At 38.0% G+C, this 16,087-nt stretch overlaps 3 protein-coding genes across 4 annotated transcripts; 1 reads left to right on the top strand and 2 right to left on the bottom strand.

The window, feature by feature from the left end:
• Window positions 1–922: 922 nt before the first annotated feature.
• Window positions 923–3,699, bottom strand: LOC119990907 (uncharacterized GPI-anchored protein At1g61900-like). The gene is made up of 7 exons (XM_038837045.1): window positions 3,614–3,699; window positions 3,274–3,459; window positions 2,557–3,156; window positions 2,106–2,354; window positions 1,972–1,983; window positions 1,095–1,244; window positions 923–990 (listed from the first exon to the last, which is right to left on the bottom strand). Exons 1-7 carry the CDS (start codon window positions 3,675–3,677, stop codon window positions 923–925), a joined length of 1,329 nt encoding a protein of 442 aa, XP_038692973.1. The 5' UTR covers window positions 3,678–3,699.
• A 1,800-nt stretch (window positions 3,700–5,499) lies between these two features.
• Window positions 5,500–6,149, top strand: LOC119992195. Its single transcript, XM_038838863.1, has one exon. It carries the CDS (start codon window positions 5,562–5,564, stop codon window positions 5,964–5,966), a length of 405 nt encoding a protein of 134 aa, XP_038694791.1. The 5' UTR covers window positions 5,500–5,561; the 3' UTR covers window positions 5,967–6,149.
• A 459-nt stretch (window positions 6,150–6,608) lies between these two features.
• On the bottom strand, window positions 6,609–15,769 carry LOC119991200 (aconitate hydratase, cytoplasmic-like). Of its 2 annotated transcripts, none has more exons than XM_038837463.1 (20): window positions 15,469–15,769; window positions 14,900–15,004; window positions 14,297–14,457; window positions 14,122–14,214; window positions 13,604–13,789; window positions 13,225–13,386; window positions 12,366–12,510; window positions 12,097–12,239; window positions 11,963–12,019; window positions 11,778–11,857; window positions 11,550–11,625; window positions 10,278–10,463; window positions 10,055–10,122; window positions 9,817–9,935; window positions 9,415–9,536; window positions 8,828–8,926; window positions 8,252–8,731; window positions 7,705–7,803; window positions 7,343–7,585; window positions 6,609–6,989 (listed from the first exon to the last, which is right to left on the bottom strand). In XM_038837463.1, the coding sequence occupies exons 1-20, from the start codon at window positions 15,767–15,769 to the stop codon at window positions 6,921–6,923; spliced, it is 2,994 nt and encodes a 997-aa protein (XP_038693391.1). In that variant the 3' UTR covers window positions 6,609–6,920. The 2 variants fall into 2 exon arrangements, with proteins under 2 accessions (XP_038693391.1, XP_038693392.1); XM_038837464.1 differs by having other exon boundaries at window positions 6,921–6,989; window positions 15,452–15,628.
• Between the last annotated feature and the right edge of the window lie 318 nt (window positions 15,770–16,087).

A 16,087-nucleotide genomic window follows, 5' to 3' on the forward strand; every position in this document is an offset into this window, starting at 1 on the left:
TGTTGCTTTGAGTCTGGTCATATTGTTCGGTGTGATATTTTGTGCAATCATGTTTCGGTTGATGATGTGTAATCAATGATTCAATACGTGTTGAACTAAAAGACAATTAAAGTTTTATTGATTACATGTGTACTGCTCTATAGCATTGCCGATTAAATATATATGTATATATGAGTTAATGGTTTCAGCTTATACAATGATCACATAAGCATGGTTTGGATTTATATGATTTTGTCATATATATATATATGAACTCGGGATATGATATACCTACATATACATGGTCTAGGTACATGTGTTTTGTTTTATATGATTGCTATCTGAAGTGGTGATCCCTAGTTTGTAAACAATTGACAACAGAAAGAGATATCAGGATGGAAAGAAACAAAGTAGGCATCAGGTGTTTAGCTTGAAGCCCTGCAACGAATTAAAATTAAGCCCTTAGTGCAGCATGCCAGCAGCCAAAGTTGCAGGCAAAGAATACCACGTTTAATGAGTCAAACAACAATAATACAAGTGAAGCAGTTATACGTCCAAGTTTGTAGTGTTTATGGGTCTTAATGTCGAGACTAAAAATCCCATATAAGATTGGCATAACCTAACCGTATGGTATATAAGAAAAGATTCATCGACTTTCACACAACCAAAGCATTTTTCGAGCTTAAGTACCAAAGGCGATGGCTCATAAGAACAAAGCGATGTGTGCTCAAACTCAAAATTGACAACATTGGTTTTGTAGTGTTTGGGGTAAATTTCTAACATGGTATCGGAACAAAATCTTTTAACGCAACAACCCATATAACAAAATTGGGCGGGATTTGGCCCATAGCAGAAAATATTAGTTTGTAGTGTTTAGGGTGGATTTGCGAATACTATATTCAACTAAAATTAACAGAATTAGTGGGGACGGAAGATGGACAAATTAAAGCAAATTGAAGTCCATACCATCCTGTGCAGATGTAGTCGAGGGGAGTGCTGGGATTTTGGTACCTGAAAGACCACAAAAGTGAAAATGCAATGAAATAAAGGAAACTCAAGAGTCAAGAACAGAAGAGGAAGAGCTTATTTAATGTTTTTTTGGCAGGCATACATACTCTCATGGCAGGAAGAAGCCGATGGAGAAGAAGAATTAAAGGGCCAAGGAGCTTCAACATTGTCACTAAGATCGCAAGTGATACCGAGTCCAGAAGAATTGTCATAGGTTGCATCCGAAGGCAAGCTTGGCAAAAGGCAACCAGAGTACTCTACCCCAAAACAAGAAATGCAGTTTCATTAACTAGATTTAACTGTAACAAGTCCAAAGAGAAATGTTCCTAGCTATTGATGGAAGCATACCAATGTTAGTGCTCAAAAATTGCAATTGCTTTTGCGTTTACGTTTACGTTTACTAAGCTAAACCAACTTTTAACCTAGACCATAAATTAATACGGAATCCACCAGAGACAGAGATAAAACACACTCAAAGTTTTGATTAATTTTTTACAAGCAAGTATAATGAGCCTTAGGCTAATCCTAAATGAAAGGGGGGAAATGCAAAATTACGTAAATATCCAAAAATCCTAAAATGTCCATTTGAGACCCTAAACAGTGAAAGTTGACAAAAATAGGGTGAGACTAATAGTCTTGCACTCTTGCCAACCATGTCGAATCGAGTCTTTCAGCCAAGTTTTACACAATTCTAACAACACAACTTTTTGATCCTACTGATTAGTTTGATTGTATTTAACTCAAATCACTAGTTCTACATTGATGTAGTCTATCAGGATGCCTTTTCTGAGCTTTCAACTTCTAAAATATTATTTCTTTCATATCAAGTTCTCAAAATTAAACATGGTATATAATTGAATATTCCCCAACTAGATGTTTCAGGGCAAGGATGGACAATTGCACTAAACATCATACAGTGAAGCTATTAGCAACCAAAAGTTGTAAAAGGAATGCAAGAAGTTGGTGACAATTAAGTATTATTACCTTGAGATTCAACTGGTGGTCACAAGATGATTCCATCAGCATAAACATAAATCAATAAGAGTCGCACAAGGTCAGAAGAGACAGGAGTAACTAAACTTGCAAATTCAGTGGCTATGAATGAACCAGTGCCAAACCTTGGAGAGTGAAGTCCATGAGTTTTATATGGCAAAGATTGTACACATTCTGGGTGACATTAGCTTTCTGTAACTTCTTGCCTAATGATATGGCACAGTTCACAGCTTGCAAATTGGTTAGAAGGCTCAGATCTTGCAAGGAGGACATGTAAAACCCCATGGAAATACAGCAAGAAGTGTTGTTGCTTATCACATGATCTCCACATTCTTTTGAAACACCTGTGACTTGAGGAAGATCCAGAGGACAGACTGCACAAAGAATCAAATTATAGAGGGAGACAAATAAATTACACAAAAAAAAAAAGCATGAAGTTCCCAAATGTGAGCGAGTCTCTCAGTCAAGTTTCGTGCAATTTTAACAACATGACTACTTTTCAATCCTACTGGTTAATTTACTGGTCAATAACTTGCCACTAGTGCTACATCATAATCTAGGATTCTTCTTGCTCACCTTTATTAATGTCACAACTAATAAGCGCTCTAAGAACACCATTAGTAGAAGAGGGGTCAAGTTTCCCGGCCAGCCAACGGAGAACAATATTCTTACAATCTGCAATTCTAGTTGAGAGCTTCTCCAAGTCACGCCGTCCGTCAGAAGCCGATGAACCCTTCAATGCAATTTTTCTAGCGGCATCTAATATGGCATTTTCACAAACATGTTCACAACACTCACTAACCGGATCAATCTTTCTACAGGCAGCCAAAAGTCTTGCAGAGTCAACAATGCTTTCAAACTCATTTACATGGGTAATAGGGCAAGAGCCTTCAGTCAGGTTCGCTGGATGAATTGAACAAAAGTTTCCGAGATCCGTATCGGTACCTTGACTCTGAAGGGTATTCTCAACATCTGATAGACAGGTCATTGCTTGTGTCTCGTCTAAAGCAAGCAACCCTGAGTATTTGCTTGATTGTCCAATAAGAATTATCAGGGTGGCAAGAAATTGAGGACAACATATTGCATTGTCCAAAAATGGAGCAAGGAAAGAATAGCAATCGGTCGCGGTTTTGCTCATCGCAGTTTGAGTAGATGAAAAGTTTAGTCTACATTGTCCTGAAAATATTAAAGCAGAACTCAATTACACTGTGCTAAACACATGTTTTACGACTCCGAAAATCACTGAGAAAAATATTGAAAAAAGGCTTATAAGTTTAGGCCAGCACTGTGTACCTGATAATGTTGGAACACTACTATAATTTCGGAATGGCATCAAAGGTGAAGAAGCCAAAAGGGGAAGAAAGGGTTCTGGCTCGACACCTGGTGAAGTGTCTGGAGAAATTGAGCCTTCTGTCCTTGCTGCATTACCTTCAGCACTATGAAATGGGTGGCAATGGCAATGAGACTTGTATGAATCTGCTGCAGACATAGAAAGAAGAAAAGCAAACATCAGATTTGTCAAGAATAATATCACACATCGGATTGGCATAATCCAACGAATGGTATATAAATAAAGTCCTAACATCTCTCACACAAGAATGTATTTTCTGGGCCTAAAATGGAAGAAACTTACAAAGAAACAGCAACAGCAGAAGTTGAAGAATGCGAGTGGTTGAGGACTCTTTCCTCGCCCTCATATTGACACTTTGTAAAAACAGAAGGAAGATAGAGAGGGAGATACATACATACAGATACATAGACTGGAAGAGTGAAGAGAGGGAAATCACGTGGAATATATAATTCCAGGGGATCTTGCATGCAGCATGTGATAATTGCTTTGTTAACAAAACAAATCCTGTGTTTCCCAATCGCATAATTTAGACCGTCGATGCCAGATCAGGGAAAAGGAGAACCGTTGGATACGAGAGAATTTTTGACTTTCTGGTTTGTTTGGATTGCAAGTTAATCATATCATTAATGCCGGGTAACTGCTCTAAGTTTCCACTGATTTGTTCATTTTACACGCTTTGCTTTGAAATTTTGCACTAAATTTCAGATTGGCTAAAGATTTGTGTCCATTACACGCTTCATCAAAATGTAAAGGATTCTTGTTGATCTTGCCAAAATAAAGAAAAAAAAATTGGTGGATTAGAAAATAAATAAGGTGTATAAATTAATTGTGTCTAATGAGTTAAAACTCGTGTGCAAATATTGGCTTCCACGCAGAATAATTATGCTCGGTTGAATCCCGGGCCTAATAGAGTAACGGACGAGCTTGCCCATTAATCACTAGGCCCAAGATTCCTGTTTTGGCCTCTTGGACCGACTGAAACGCGGGTCTATATGCGGACATTGCGTCGAAATTGAGTCTAATCATTCAGAGCTATATGGCCCACAGACCCAGTTCGAATGTTGCACTTTGACTTTCAAATGACGCGTTTGCCGATTATAGGATGGACCTGAGGGCCCGACTCAATAAATGCCAACCCATTGAAGAGTATGGCAATACAACTATCACATTTCAAGAAAATTAAAATCAAAAAAAATTGTTCTTAAATTTAGTTTAAATATTATATGATTTAATACTTAGCTTTAAACTAATATCTTAGGCAGAAATAATTATTTCAATGTTATTAATTTATTTTTAATATTCGAGTTTTGCCCTCTCAAAAAAGAGTTATTGGCTTCGCCCTTGCTTTGGGGTTCCATCACCAAAATTATTAAAGTCTGGATTTTTTTTCCCACGTCGTTCCATGATTATTGGGTTCAAATGTGCCTATTCTAAAAAAAAAAAAGTAGGAACTTAAGGATCATTTGCACATGCAAACAAGATTCCAATATTCAGTAAGAAACCTGAAAAATTGAGCAAACCCCATGTGGGAAAAAGTCCAAAATTCAACCACTATCCGGTGATATAGTTTATGTACAAGTTTTAAATTGGTGGCATACGGTTGAAGGGCATCTCACATGCATTGAACCAGCACATCCCCATACGCATGTACCGAATTTTCACATGCAATTTCACACATTCACGTTCCAATCCAAGGTAATTCTTGACTTTGGTCATTATGTGCTTAATTTCTTTCAAAGTCGATGTTTAATTTTTTTATCATTAAAAAAAATTACTATAGGCTATAGTCGAGTGGTAGAGATACAATTTAGAGTATTCTTAAGAGCAAATGAGGGTCCTGTAGTAGAAGTCACTATGATGGTCAACTATGATGGTCATCACACGTCCAATCTATTTATCAAATTTAAAAAATTGTGTGGATCCTACACTGAAAAATAGAATGGACTTCTATGAGAACAAAGGGATATTATATTATTAATAATAATTAATTAAGTTGTTAAATTTGTACTCAACTGAAACACCCGTCAAATACTACATATTTGGATATTCATGCACGCATATATAGTGATCTATTAAAAAAAAGGTTGTCACTTTCTGTTCCAAACTCTCGGCGTAATACCCGCTTATTTCATGTGCTCTCTCCCCCCCTCTCTATATATTTGTTTCATTACTTATTGTTACTATTCTCCCTTTCTCCACTAATTGAGAATTTTCTTCTCATTTCTTCAATATGGGAAATTGCTTCACAAGCAACAAAATTCAGGTACAGGAAGAGACGATTGACCCACAAGTGCTTCAAGGGTCCAGATCAGAAATCAAGAAGAATGTTGAAGGTGAGAATATCAAGAAGAAGAAGATGGTGAGGTTCAAATTACAAGAACAAGGGAGCTGTGTTGATGAAGGCGGCCATGGCCAGTCTAAAGATGGTGCGGTGAGGATTAGAGTCTTATTAACAAAAGAAGAGTTGAAACAGATTCTGAATTGCAAGCAGGGTTTCAAGGACTCTTCTTTGGAGCAATTCTTAAATGTAATGAAGTTGAGAAAGAGAATAGGTATTCTTGAAGCCAGAAGAAGTGATGGAGGCTTCAATGGCAATTGGAGGCCTACTTTGGAGAGCATTCCAGAGGATCTCTAATTGGGAACCATGCTTTTGTAACTTTTCACTAACAATCTCTCACTTTCTTGGTTGCTCCCACTGTAAAAAGATGTATTGACTGTATCTGGTGAGATTATTTCATCAAATGCAATTGTTTGATGCTTATTGTTAAGATTATTTAGTTTCCTCATTAACTTGTTGGGTTGTGACATTTCACATTCATTATTCTTCACCGTGTATGTTGGGCAATCCAACGGCTCAACAAATGAGACCAAACACTAGGACTCTCACACAAGGCACTCATTTGGGAGGACAACAAAGGCACACACTTTGGGTAAAAACCGCTTTGATACCATATTATAATTAGTTATTTTGTCTTTCAACGCAATACGTTAATTTGTTGATGAATTAAGATCCTCCTTTTGTTTCCTTCAAATTGATTATCTATGCTAAATGGCTGATAAATCACAACTTAATTAGAGGCACAACCTCCTACTTCATTTCTAGCTTATGGGGATGATTAATGACCAGGTATTATTAGGCTTGTTCTCCCCATCTTCTTCATCATATATTATTACAATCGATAAATATCGCGGCCTATCCCTACAGATTACACACGCCTCAAGTGCCACCCTTGCTTGTGGTGCAAACCATCATTCAAACCATAAAAACGCGTGGATATGGTCTTCAAAACAGAATCCCCACAAAGGCAATGTTAATTAGTACTGAAGCTGAAACAATCAGACAAAGTAACTTATCGAGGAAAACATTGACAGGATATAAAACCTTACATGGCGATACACAAAAGAAATCGATTTGCAAAGCACGCACACAGATCCCTAACAAAATTTATGCTACCAGAGAATTCTTTATTACAGCCAAATGTGTATCCCTGAAGACGTCGAAAAAAATGCTCGTCCACTGAAGCAGATTGCGAAATTTTATTCCCTGCTAAACACGAAGCTAAGGCGACTGTGCAACACCACAGTAATTTTACTGTTTTGTCAGGTTGCGGATAACATATGGAAGTATACCTCCATGGTTGAAATAAGCCAATTCTACCTGCAATTTATTATCAAATGAAACCATTAGGCAGAAGAAGAAACAGAACTCATTCTCTCTTGATGACTACAGGCCACATAATGCCACAATGATCTTTAGTGTATTTTCGGGAATCATTGTTCTTCATATGTTTGAAAACCTTGCTAAATACTTTGCACAAATGAATGTTCTTTTTGCACCCCCTCGTATTCCATGTCATAACAATGATTTACGTGCGTGTCAAGGGTGCCACACATTTTTCTTTAAATCCTATGATCAATAATCTGTTCCTGGTTTAAACATGTGACATGCTACACCAAACACCATAGCATCAAAAAAATACGGAAACAAAAAGATTGGGAATTGGCATGTACCTCAGTATCAAAGCGGGCAATGCAGGTAAAAGACTTCCCAGTGTCGGTTGTAACTGTCACATCTTGACCAGGCCTTATGTCACTGATGTTGCTTGGAAGATCAATGGAATAACGCTCATGACCAGTCAACCCTAGCGAGTCCGCATCCTGACCAGGCTTGAAACAAAGTGGAACTATACCCATTCCCACCAAATTACTACGATGGATTCTCTCAAAACTTTTGGCAATCACAGCTTTAACTCCCTGTTAAAAACCAAAGTTAATAATAATAGCTTTGCCATATAGATGCCAGGACAATAGCGTAAAACCAACATCAGTACAGGAAATCAACTCCTCAAAGCGGCTGAAAGAAAAATACTCACCAACAACATTGGACCCTTGGCAGCCCAATCTCTGGAGCTTCCACTTCCATACTCGGCTCCAGCCAAAATAATGGTATCATGCCCGGCAGTCTTATATTTCTGAAATAGAAGAACGATCACATAGATAAGACAACCATTAAGCAAAGGTTACGGCATCTCACGCATTAACAATATCTTCAGATAAATGAGAACCAATCACAAACATCAATTTAGTCTCTCATTCTAGATGGCTGCAAGTTGGTAGAAGAATTATACTCTCTTAATATGTAGAGAGTAGAGACTATTTCCCTATATAGGTATTGCTATTAAAGTTCTGTATTTCTTTTTAAATATGCGCATGAAATGAAATCTCAGCCCCTAAATTGGCAACCAGTACTAACAAATTAATTAATTTGTTTTAACAAAATCATTTTGAGTTGTACCGTTGGTTCTAATAACAAGAATAGTGAGCGCCGGTGAAGAATGCAATCAAAACTTTAAGATAGGGAAGACAAAAGACTGGACAGTGAATTGGGCATGGAGCCCAAGTCCTATACAAGAAACTTACCATTGCTGCATCAAAAACGTAGAGTTGCTCTCCTGTAGGAATGTGAATCGTCTTTGGGCCCACTTCCCCATTCAAAAGCTTGTTAACAATGCGGATATTAGCAAAAGTTCCCCTAGCCATCACTTCATCATTGCCACGACGACTTCCATAAGAATTGAAGTCTTTGCGATCCACCCCGCGCTCAAGTAGATACTTAGCAGCAGGACTGTCTTTGTGGATACTTCCTGCTGGGGAAATGTGATCTGTTGTGATACTGTCACCGAAGTTCAGCAAGCAGTAGGCATCCTTCACTCCATGTGGTCCAGGAGGATCCATGGTCATGTTCTTGAAGTAAGGAGGCTCATGAATGTAGGTTGAGCTGGGGTCCCATGAGTACATAGTAGCTGCTGGTACGGAGAGCTGATTCCACATGGGATTCCCCTTTGTGATAGCCTCATAAGTACTTCTAAACATGCTAGGAAGCACACTTGATTGTACAGCCTAAAACAGAGATGTAATTTCAAGTTAAATCTAACTCATTAAAACGTTTAAAGTCGGATCAGAGATGTCATAATATGCAAAGTTCCAATTGCTTACCTCAGCAATTTCTTCTGTGGATGGCCATATTTCCTTGAAATAAACACTCCTTCCATCCTTCCCCGTACCAATTGGCTCCTTTTCAAAGTCAATATCAACCTGAACAAAGAATTTTATTACTTCCTTGATGCATCAAGCAAAGAATTATAGAACATTCTTTCAACATTATCATAATTCCTAGACAGCTTATCATAATCTTGGATATTTTTGCGTCTATTCCCCCTAAATGGAAGAGGCAATGCTAGCAGACCTTTCTGTCATTAAAAGGAAAACAGAATTCGATTGGGAATACATGCCAACTCATTATCAACTCCAACCCATGCACAAACCACACTTGTGTGACTAAACAGATAATGGACTAGTAATAAAAAGCAAACTACCCAATTCAAACTTTTTCTTTCGAAGGAAAGATATTGTACATGTAATTTCTCATGAGAAAATTCCACAAGGAACCCGACTTCCTCATTAGATATGTACCCCAATAAATGGCATTGTTCACATTTTCATCAGGTAATCAGCATGACAACCATTACCATTACAACCTTTCTAGATAGTAAGCAAAGTTAAGACATTAATATAGCATATACCGTGCCAGCAAGTGCATAGGCAACTACTAGAGGCGGTGAAGCAAGGTAGTTAGCTCTTGTCAAAGGATGGACTCGACCCTCAAAATTCCGGTTGCCAGAGAGCACAGCTGCTGCAACAATGTCTGCATTAAGAATCAGAATCAGAACCAGCACCAAGTTAGGTGGGATGAAGAATAAACTATAAGAGACTAAAACCGAAATACAAATTGAGAATAGAAAGTGATATTTAGTGAGTAGCCATGCCTACAGTATTCAACTGATAAGGTAAACAACTCAGTTGCACAAGGCTCCCGCAGTGGGCCACATGTTTAGCCTGTAGGCATGGCCACTCTGCCACAGTATTCAACTGATATACAACCAAATTGAAAGGTACCATCTACTTTAAAAAGAAAGATCAGTTACCATTTTCCGAGATAGCAGAGGCAACTGATTCATCCAAATCACCAGAGTTCCCAATACATGTTGTGCAGCCATAACCAACAATGTTGAAGCCCTGCTGATCTAGGTATTTTTGCAATCCACTGTACCATGCAGAGCCATAATTAATAGGTCATTCTTTCTTCTCAATTATATACAAAGAAAAATCACTGAAAAACTACATTTCCAATGTGAATGCTACTGTAAACTATAAGAAAATTACCTCTGGAGTAAATATTTTGTAACAACTCCTGAGCCTGGGGCAAGGCTTGTCTTTATCCATGGCTTCACCTGGGAAATTATTTAAGCAGTGATGAGAAAATAATGAAGGCATACATAAGACTTTGCATCACCTACATAGAAATTAAAGCAAATAAAAAAAGCATACCAACACTAGCATACTAGAAGACAGAAACCTTTTGCTTTATACATCTACCCTTGCCTACCTGTAAACCAAGTTCACAAGCCTTTTTTGCAACAAGACCAGCGCCAAGCATGACACTGGGGTTGGATGTATTGGTGCAGCTAGTGATTGCAGCAATTACGACGTCACCATGCTTGAGCTCTGCTGGCTGACCATGGAATGAAAAATTGGCCACTTTTCCCTGCACCTCTTTTGGTACAGCAAAGCCCTGTTTACATTAAGGTGTTAGAGCAAATAGTACAGACTTCCTAAACAAGATAATGAATTCAACTTTTGATACATGGATGACATTACACTAACAAGTATAACCACGTGGGTGTAGACTGTGGACACTTGTGTAACTACCATTACCAGTTCATCTACAAATGGGTATGGAACATCACATTAATAAAAAAAACCTTTGGACTATTTTCAAATTTCATTCACACCACTGGTACAGTTCAGAAACCCAAAGCACTCTTATTGGAAATTGAAACTGCAAGGTCAAGGTAGGCCTAAACAAAGGTAAAAGGACATTGGAGCCATTAGTAGTGAACTTGTGGTGCTGTGGTTGGGTTGGCCAGGATTGAATCTACCATGCACCTATACCGCGAACTGAACAAAAAATGTATTAGTTGAATAAAATGATAACCTCAATGTGGAGGAGGAATATAAGGTATACGGTAGCAATTGCATGCTGTAGTAATGATAGAAGAAATCGGCAATATCATCCGTAGTAGTGTTGAAAATGTTGGAATTTGGAAATGATGGTAACAGATTACATGTATGACGTTGAACATCATAATACAAACATAATGAACCTGATTAGTTCAGCTCATAAAGATGGTGGCAATGCAATGTTGGCAACTAAAAACGAGAAGTAAAAATTCAATAATGTCACACTTTCATTCCATTTTTCACAAATAAATAGTGGAAAACATTTTTTTCTGCTGGTCTAGATAAGTCCCTTGGTTGAACTGGTGATCACCAGTCCAATCCCAGATAGTACATACAGCAGGACATCAAAAGAGGCTAAAGAGCCAACAATGTCCAACACTTGTGCCACAGGTTCATCATACACTAAAAACAATTTGATAAGTATCAGTGGAAAAGGTGTTACTTTAGCAAGTAATATACGCAATATGTAATCATATAATTTAAAAGTCTAGGCCGTTTATCCTTAAAATGCAAGGAACAACGCCAATAAGCTGACAATCATTTGAGCTGCCGCAGTTCTAACTGAAGTAATTCAACCAGGACAACTACTATATAAATTAATCTACAGAAGAAGTTTGATGCGTAGCTTTCAACCAACCTTGAATCCAACTTTATTATCAAGACAAGAATGCCAATCTGCCTTCATGTCTCTCAAAGGAACCCGGTCATGAGGCCTGTGAATCATGGCATCTTTTCAATCGCTTCTTTTTTTTTTCCTTGATACAACTTTATAAACGCACAAAAAAAGTACCAGACTAGCACAGATAAACCAAAAAACTGATAAATCAACATTGATGCAGGGGAATCTGTGAAAGCAAGAGCATACCTCTTTGGTCCTGATATGCAGGGTTCAACATCCGCAAGGTCCAATTGAAGATATGATGAGTACACTCTCTCTAGTTGGGGCTGAATATTTTAAAGGAAGAGAGTTTATTCTTAGAAACATGAAGTTCTTCAGCATGTGCATAACACTAAAATTTGGCAGTATGGCTAAGGGATTAAAAGTCTTGCCTCATTATAGTCCACAAACAGTTTATTTGCTCGGAGATATGATTCTATCATGGCCACCTAATAACAAAGAAAGTCAGATGTCGCTCCAAAATTCCATTTGTAAATGGCAATTCAAGATAAAGAGATATGCTTACAGTTTCATCACTTCTTCCAGTCAATTTGAGATATTGCAAAGTAACGTGATCAACAGGGAAGAACCCCATGGTTGCACCATACTCAGGTGACATATTAGCTATTGTTGCTCTGTCAGCTAATGACAGAGCACCCATACCACCCCCTGGAAGCACAAGTTCGCAAATTACATGTTTAACAACGAGAAACATGGACATTAAGAATTATTCCTTTTTTCCGTTCTGTTTTGATAAGCAAAAAAATAAATAGGTTGCATTCAATGATAATTTACCATAGAACTCGACAAATTTGCCGACAACACCATGTTTCCGTAGCATTTGTGTCACGGTCAAAACCAAGTCAGTAGCTGTGACACCGTTGCGTAACTTTCCAGATAGCTTGAACCCAACCACACCAGGTAAAACCATGCTCATAGGCTGTCAAATGCCAAAACTCCAAGTTAAAAAATGACAGTAGCAAAAAGCTAACATGAATATGTTCAAGAGTTACCAGTAGAGAGAATTTGACGAGGGAAATCAATACAAGAGTCAAACAACAGTATATGGCCAGATGAACGGCACCGAATAGAAATAAACGATATATCAAGTTCAGTGCCATGGGGTTAAAAGAAAGTCTGATCGGTACAAAGTTAAGAATATGTAAGCATCACCCGAAAGGGTACATGTTCAGTAAGTTTAAAAATGAAGTTTGCAGTGGCAAACCCCACCTTTAATTCCTCATGCCCAATTTACAAATAGAATTAAACACATGCACAGTACAATGAGGAAGAAGCTTAATACAGTGCCTTCACCCCTGCCCGATAGGATGGAATAACCACTATATGAGCATTACAGCACCCTACAGAATTTTACCCCAAAAATAATGTACTTAGACAATGAAGCCTCCTACTTCAAGAAAGTCTCTCAGCATTTACAGGAAACATTCATACTTGAATCCAGTTCAAACGTAGCAAATGATGTTGAAGTGGAAATGGAATATTATTATGATTTGTAAGCCCGTCGTCGTTTAAAAGCTCACATCCTAGTAAATACATTGCCGGTGTTAACCATGAGAATGACATGTGTCTAATTACATTGATGTGAATGCAATGAAATTTCACGTATTTCAAAGCTATATATTGCATAAATTACCTGGCCAAGCATTGCAGCCTCCGCTTCAATACCTCCAACTCCCCACCCAGCTACTCCTAACCCATCAATCATGGTTGTATGAGAATCAGTTCCAACCACACTATCTGGGTAGAGTACATCATCCCTATTGAAGACAACCCGTCCAAGATATTCAAGATTAACCTGAAATTCCCACATACTAGTTCAACATATCAAAGTATCAAACCCCAACAATCTATCACTAATAAATGTATTCATCAGTTAGAGAAAAAGATATCATTCAAGTGGAATATGTAGGAAAGAAACAATATCCACATGTACTTAGAATCTACAGCATCAACAGACTCAACACAAGTCAAATCTTCCAAAGGTGGTCTAACAATCTGCTCTGAGATGTTACCTGATGGACAATACCAGAACCAGGAGGAACAACAAGCATGTTATGAAAAGCAGTAGAGCCCCACTTAAGAAAGGCAAATCTCTCTTTGTTCCTCTGAAATTCAAGTTCCATATTTGCCTGCACTGCATTTGCTGATCTCGCCACATCAACTTGTACTGAGTGATCAATGACTAGATCTACAGGAACCTAGATGAAGAACATTTTTCAACAGGACAAAATTAATAAAAGACTGCAAAATAACAGGATAAACATAAAGTTCAGCATAATGTCAAGTTGTCAACAAAAGTTACGCATTTAAGAGCATCGTACAATAGTTTTAAATTTTAACAAAATATATCACATATAACAAGATACATTAGAATCAGAGCAAGTCGAAAAACCACAGACAAATTGATTCAAAATCTGACATACACGACAGTCTTACTAAGCCCAAATCTAACACCTTCATGACCACAAAATCAAAGCTGTGACTTATTTTAGAATAAAATAAACAAAAATTTGATACAAATTGCACGCACCAAAGGATTGATCTTATTGGAATCACTGCCAAGTTTGTTCATGGCATCGCGCATGCAAGCAAGGTCAACTACTGCTGGTACTCCAGTAAAATCCTGTCATCAGAAGAAATGGGTTGGAGATGGATAGAAACAAACATAATATGACAACAATTCCATATACAAGAATCTAACATACCTGCAAGAGTACACGAGCAGGTTTGAAGGGAATTTCGACTTGCTTTGGAGACGTAGTTTCCCAATCAATGATCTTCTCGACATCTTCTTTCGTGACTTGGAAGTTGTCACAATTACGAATTGCAGATTCAAGGAGGATTCTGATAGAGTATGGTAGCTTTTCTGCACTTCATAAAAGGGACAAACGAAACTTATATCACAAACTAGAATTCGCAGTTAATAACAAAGCAACAGTGACGGATCTGTAAATACTTTAAAGTGCCATTACCGCGAAAACTGTTAGCTAAAAATCTTGAGATGTATCATATTGAGTGAAAATTAACAACATCCACTCAATATAAATAAACCTTCAGAAAAACAAAATTTAAAAAGAAAACAAACAGAAACTATCAATAGAAAACAGATGAATCAGGGAGAACCGGACAAGCATAATCAGACAAGGAAACCAAAATAATAAGTTTAAGAAATTGCCTCAACTTCATATTTGTGGCCAAATATGCTTCGCACATTTAACAGACTTGCAAAAACGACTGGAAATTACCTATCCTTCAATTGCGGTCAAACATGAAATAACAAAGTCTAAAAGCAAGCGGTCAATAATTACCAATCCTTGGGTCGTTGAGAGCAGGCAGGCTGTAGAACTTTCCAAATTCTCCACCTCCTGGCTTTGGAAGACTTGTCAAAATTCCTTTAAAAGGATGTTCGGGAGCTGAAAACCATACAAATATATACTCAACAGAAGCTTAAGAGTCATTGATTTCTGGATTCAAAAGTTATGACATGCATAATGAAAATAAATTACATGATCATACTGGAGATACTATAGAGCTCTAAGAAAAATTATTTCAAGAGTAATAGATAGTACAACTGTTAAATTGAGCACATCTGTTCAATAATTAAGCTCCTGGCGCATATTTAAATTAATTAACAAAACTTGGAAAATAATCCTCCAAAGTTCGTACTCAGGAATTAATATCTAATACAAAACGATTTGCAAGAAATAGAAAAACTTTCAAGGTTAGAAAATTCAAATCTCCAGCTGATCATAAAAAAAAAGTTCGAGGACATCATGTCTTGGCCTGAACCAGGTTCAACGTATCATATTGGATAAATTTATTCATTCAATGGAAATAGCTATCACACAAAATCAAGACACCTGGTCTAGCACTGTACCCATAGTGGCGATCTTTCGTTGGAAACGTTCGATCACAGGAGCGACGGCTCTGATCTGAGAACGAAGACTTCCCGGAGACCTCCAATCGACACCGTGGCTCCACCGCGGAAGGGAGTACCGGATGGATCGAACCGAAGAGGAGAAGCTGAGAGATCGGTGACTAGTAAAAGGAGGAGAGAGTTTAGGAGGCGGAGAAACAGAACCTCTAGACAGTGAAAGTGAGGATGAAAGAGAACAGGAGAATCTCGCCCTCGAAGCTCTGAGGAGTGAAGAGGCAGACGTAGAAGCCGTTATATACATGACGATCGTTCACGCATTCAAATAAATAGTAAAACAAAAGATTTGAAGATAAGGATTTGCTCAGAGAGATGGAGACTGGGATAAGAGGAGCTAACAACAATCCATGGCTTCTTCTGCTCTGTGAGAGAAAAAGGCGTGTGGAGAGCGAATGCGACACAGAGCTTGCCAGCTTGGTGCCGCGCTTCTATAACTAAAATACTGACCGGGAAGGGTTTCGGAATTTCGGGGTTCGCTTCCCTGTGGTAGATAGCAACATCTGCAGTGTTGATCTCCAGTAACCGTCTTACACGTGGACAGTCAGAATCTTTTTCATTATTT

Source organism: Tripterygium wilfordii, chromosome 22 (assembly GCF_013401445.1).
Source record: "Tripterygium wilfordii isolate XIE 37 chromosome 22, ASM1340144v1, whole genome shotgun sequence".
NCBI lineage: Eukaryota > Viridiplantae > Streptophyta > Magnoliopsida > Celastrales > Celastraceae > Tripterygium > Tripterygium wilfordii.

Bases quoted from the DNA above. Each gene is read 5' to 3' on its own strand.
- LOC119990907 (XM_038837045.1), bottom strand. From the start codon at position 3,677: ATGAGGGCGAGGAAAGAGTCCTCAACCACTCGCATTCTTCAACTTCTG. The intron at 3,460-3,613 runs GTAAGTTTCTTC...CTATGTCTGCAG, and splicing joins TCTGCTGTTGCTGTTTCTTT to CAGATTCATACAAGTCTCAT. The intron at 3,157-3,273 runs GTACACAGTGCT...TAATATTTTCAG, and splicing joins TAGTGTTCCAACATTATCAG to GACAATGTAGACTAAACTTT.
- LOC119992195 (XM_038838863.1), top strand. From the start codon at position 5,562: ATGGGAAATTGCTTCACAAGCAACAAAATTCAGGTACAGGAAGAGACG.
- LOC119991200 (XM_038837463.1), bottom strand. From the start codon at position 15,769: ATGTATATAACGGCTTCTACGTCTGCCTCTTCACTCCTCAGAGCTTCG. The intron at 11,858-11,962 runs GCAAGACTTTTA...TAAAATATTCAG, and splicing joins TGTTTGTGGACTATAATGAG to CCCCAACTAGAGAGAGTGTA. The intron at 9,936-10,054 runs GTAATTTTCTTA...TGCATGGTACAG, and splicing joins ACAAAATATTTACTCCAGAG to TGGATTGCAAAAATACCTAG.